Source organism: the organism of the source record quoted next, unplaced genomic scaffold (assembly GCF_019419815.1).
Source record: "Pyrus x bretschneideri cultivar Hongxiangsu unplaced genomic scaffold, Pyrus_bretschneideri_v1 Contig102, whole genome shotgun sequence".
Lineage (NCBI taxonomy): Eukaryota > Viridiplantae > Streptophyta > Magnoliopsida > Rosales > Rosaceae > Pyrus > Pyrus x bretschneideri.
The window spans coordinates 368816-373456 of record NW_025999394.1 but is presented as its reverse complement, the minus strand read 5'-3'; the positions used below and the strand labels follow the sequence as shown (position 1 = coordinate 373456).

The window sequence follows — 4641 nt, the reverse complement described above, 5'->3', positions numbered from 1 at the left end:
GGGTGGCCGTATTCTGTGTTCCACCTGAAGGTTTTCTCCTTCTTTCTTCTTCTTGGCATACAAGACTATGAATGTCCAAATTATGTTCAGGCAAAGATTTCTTTGGAGAGGGATCCTCGGACCTTAGCACAACTCCCCATGGGATTGGCATTTTGGATGTGTAGTCAGGCTCTTACTTGTTGATGTGCTACAAGAAGAGGACAAAGTTAGTTCTGAAAGGTGCCTTTGTGGGGCTTTAGGTGTAGGCCTTGAGGCTTGCAATCAAAACTAACTAATTGCTAGGCGTGCCACTGCTATCTTAGTATAGCAGATGTAGAACAATAGTGTTTTTTGTCGATTACTTGCGTCCCAAGTTACTCGAACTTCTTGTTATCAAAAGAGTGTCGTGGATGGGTTAAGTCCACATTAAGTTCTTTTTCTTGCCTTGTAAATAAGGACTTTTAGTTCATAGTCTTGTATGTTCGAATGAAGGGAGTCTAGAGCCCTCTAAGTCATTTACTTGGTTCTTGATTGATTTTAATGAAAGCGTATCAATTAAAATGACTAGATCCAAATACAAATGGGGCTCTTAAAGTAGGAAAACTGATGGAAATAACTTGAATACATACTGGAGAATGCATTAAGTAATAGATCTACAAATTCAGAAAACAAACAAAGAGCTTCGGGCAAGATTTCACCTTGTCTGTCAAGGTTAAACTTCCTGCAGTCACTTCTCTTTGTGTTAACAGGGGTTTATATGCTAAAAATAGATGGATGGTAAACAAGTTTACATGAGGAAATCGATACTACAATGGTTGAAGGTAGCAGAGCCTTAAATTAGAGAAAGATAGGCTTTCTAAGGAAATCTAGACAAGAGATAACTTGTCGCTAAAACTGACTGAATCTGGGTTGATTTCAGCTTTTGGAAGCAAATCTGGCTTGAGAGTAGAGTTTGTATGTTTGTTTGTTTGTTTGATTGGTTGAGTGTTGTTATCTCTAGGGCCTCTTCCTCCTTTTATAAGCAAATTAGCCCGACTGCTATAACTTTGCTCTTGCCCAAAAGCATCTGAAGGGTAGTGAGTCATCAGCTTTTTACTTGTAATGCCACTAAAAAGTGTTCTTTGGCTAGTAGTAGGTTAATCTCCATCACTTGTCACTTCAATGGTAAGCACGTGGCTTGCTTTTTGGCTGAGAAGGCTTCATTTGCTTCTAGGCTTGGTGTTGGGCTTCAGGCAAGTCTCCTTTAATTAGGTATTCTTGGGCTTTTCTTCATCTAAGTTCAATGTTCAAATATTAACCCAAACACATGCTTCTCAATTGTAGTGATGCCCCAGAAGACTATGAAAGATGGCCTCGAAACCTTTTTGGAAAAAGGACGAGAGAGAGAAGAAGAATTACCTCGATGCATTGTTTTTCTTTCGTATAAGCAAAGATGCGAAAATAGAACAATTCCATTCAGTTTAAAGACAAAATTAGAAACATGGTAAGAATTCAAGTAAGGCGTGCACCTTGTAAACTATTTCACTTGGCATAACATATAATTTTCTTGAGGAAACGTCCTTCTGAAGAACATATCTTTTAAAGGGCAGATATAAAAGCATGATGATGCCAACTCCCCAAGCTAACCAGCAATAGGGATATAGAAAGCCATATAACAGTGTCATACTTAACGATATTCCTTGCAAGCTCTTCGAAGAAGGCTGTGTAAAGTATTTGCTCAGAACAGTCTGCAGTGTCAATATCATCTAACTCAGATGATTCAGCATAAGGAAGTAACCAATCCTTGGATGACTGAGGCTCAGATATACCGGCTGTATGACCCATCAACATCTCTTCCAACTCAAAACCTTTAATGGGAAACATACATAATTATTATTAGCATCAAATTCCAAAAGATGTCAACTTTTTCATTTGGGTGAAATGTTTCTTTCTTAACACCATAATTGCTGAAAGCCCAAATTTTTTTATAAGAATCTGAATTGAGAAATGATGATAAATTAGGACCAAAAATGAGATAAAAGGGTTGCAAACTTGCAATGCAGTATAAGACAATGAAATTATTTGCCGAAGGAAATTTCTTCCAGCTCAAGGAAAAAACATACACAAAAAAGCATTTTTAAAAAGTGGTTTCTTCTAATCCCTAGCTCTTGTCTTGGTTAAGAGAGGCCATCATATTCTGGAGGAAGACGGTAGCAAGGGAGTCCGACTACTACTAGTACTAGTACTAATGGAGGAAGTAGCAGTACAAGTCGCAATGTTTAAAATTTTTGAGAAAGATGAGCATTTTATAGCTTGTTTGGTCAGCAAATGTAATATGGGAAATTAGCTACGCTAAGCTAGTTTTGTTTGTAATTATCTACAATTGACTAGTTATTGGGATTCATATTGATTTTACTTCAATTAATTGTGAACGTATTATCAGAGCAAATTAGTTTGTTAAATTAATTTTGTCTATTTGGCTAATGACAATGAGAAATGTCTTTGTTTTTCTTGCTGGATCCGGTAAGAGGATCATATTAGATGAAGTTTATGAAAAGCTTCAACAGGGAAACTCCTTTCAAGCATCAAAACTTAACATTCATTGATCACCTAAAGTTTGCACCCACAACGGAAGTAACAATCGTTGAATCATAGTTGCAGACACTCTACTGTAGAAAAAAAGGTGCCCTGCTGCTCTCTGGGCATTCTTTATTTGCATAATACAATCCACACATAATACAGTACTAGCAGTCTAGCATGATGATCTAATTTCAGGGGTAAACTTCAATAAGAGATCTCAAACCGAGCATATGAGTGATGTTATAATGAGAGAATCCAGCAGCCAAAAAGATCTTCTCCCATTCTGATTCGCTACGCTCTTTGCCAGTGATGGTGGACATCATCAACATATCGAACATGAGTTGGGTTTCAATTGATTTCTTGTCCATTTTCGTCTTGTTATCGCCATACCCCACAACTATGTCTATGATGATAATCTTCTTCTTCCTTCCCTCATTTTTGTTCAGAAATATTGCTTCTCTACATTTCTTCAATATCTGCACGCTTTCTTCATCATTCCAATCATGCAGAATCCACTAAACAAATATAGATCATGAATCACATATATTCAATTAGTCACAACATTTACCCAAATTAATCTAGAGGATCTGGAAACACAACTACATCAATAATGCATACACACAAAATTTGGAACATACTCTATTAGGATCCCATTATTATGGGGTTCCACCTGATTAGATTGTATTAGCAAATGTGTCAGTTTTGTGTGTCTGATGAAATATAATACACTACCTTCTTACAGGTAACAATTTGATCTTTTAACAATTGATTTGAACTAGCTAGCTAGAAATTCCAAAGACAACCAAGGATGAGATAGTTTACTAGCAACAATGTATTGATTAGGAAATTGGTTATGGAACAACAAAGATTAAGATAAATAATTGTGCGCGTTAGATATATTACCTTGAGCAGAATTGCATTGGCTGGAGGTATTTCCTCAAACATGTCTCCTCTCACAAATCCCAAATTGTGGGCCATCCCTTCCAAGTCAGCCACCACATGTGGCTGGTCAAACACAGTGCAGTTGATGTTGGGAAATGCATTGGCAATGGCCTTGGCCATTGTTCCTGTACCCCCTCCAACATCCACCAGGGATTTCAAATCCTCAAAGACTCCTCCACACTCTCCTACCACCACCCCAGCGATAAGCTTGGAGTCCGCCTCCATTGCTTCATTAAACAAGTCACCAAACCTCGGTTTCTTGGCACTCAATTCCCAAAAAGGCATTCTATTTGCCACCTCAAATGGTGTACATGGAACTAGATCATCGCCACAATTCATATGTAACCAATTACTCATTGAGTGAAATGGGTCTGTAATTACCGGATCAAGTACCATGAGCAGAAACGGTGTGGTGTTTAATGGTCCGTCTTTGAGAAAAAGCCCGGAAGCTGGTGTTAGGCTATACAACACAACAGCTACTTCTTCCTCCGCATCGTCACGATCATGATGAACATGATGATGCTGTGCAAAGAAATCGGAGTGAACGAGGATCCGCATGAGGCGTGAGATGAAATGAGCTTTCGAAGGGTGGACATTGAGCCCGGCGATGAGCTCGGAAAGAGAGATGGGTTGGCCGTGGTTGTGAATCACGTCTGGGATGCCTAGTTGAACTGCACATTTGAGTGACATGGAGTTTATGAACTGGAACATGTGGTTCCAAACATGTGCTTGAGCTCCAAGATCCTCATAGGCTAATAGCACCCACTTCACCATTACTCAAACCCATGTGTGTGTAAGTATCAAGTATACAGCTTCGAGAATATTATGATTGATTCTTCTCTTGCTATATTAATTGTGAAAAAATGGATAGGTTGGATCAGTTTATATAGCACAGCTTACATACACAAATTATGAGAAAAATATATAATATTCGACACTGTTCCCATAGTACTGAGCCTACTGACGTTTCATCTTCCATGCACAGGTTAAGCATGCTTTCTAATAATAATAATAATAATAATAATATAAAAATAATAAAATAATAAAAATAAAATAAAAAAGGGGTGGGGAAGGAATGATTAAAGATTTGGAAGATAACGGATGAAGATTGTATATATAGATTCGTATAGATCGTGCCAAACGGAAACTGCGAATTTAGCT

General features: G+C 37.9%; 1 protein-coding gene across 1 annotated transcript; it reads right to left on the bottom strand.

The window, feature by feature from the left end:
* Positions 1-1557: 1557 nt before the first annotated feature.
* LOC103965565 (probable O-methyltransferase 3) lies at positions 1558-4269 on the bottom strand. The gene is made up of 3 exons (XM_009378633.3): positions 3442-4269; positions 2762-3053; positions 1558-1826 (listed from the first exon to the last, which is right to left on the bottom strand). The coding sequence occupies exons 1-3, from the start codon at positions 4252-4254 to the stop codon at positions 1558-1560; spliced, it is 1374 nt and encodes a 457-aa protein (XP_009376908.2). The 5' UTR covers positions 4255-4269.
* Between the last annotated feature and the right edge of the window lie 372 nt (positions 4270-4641).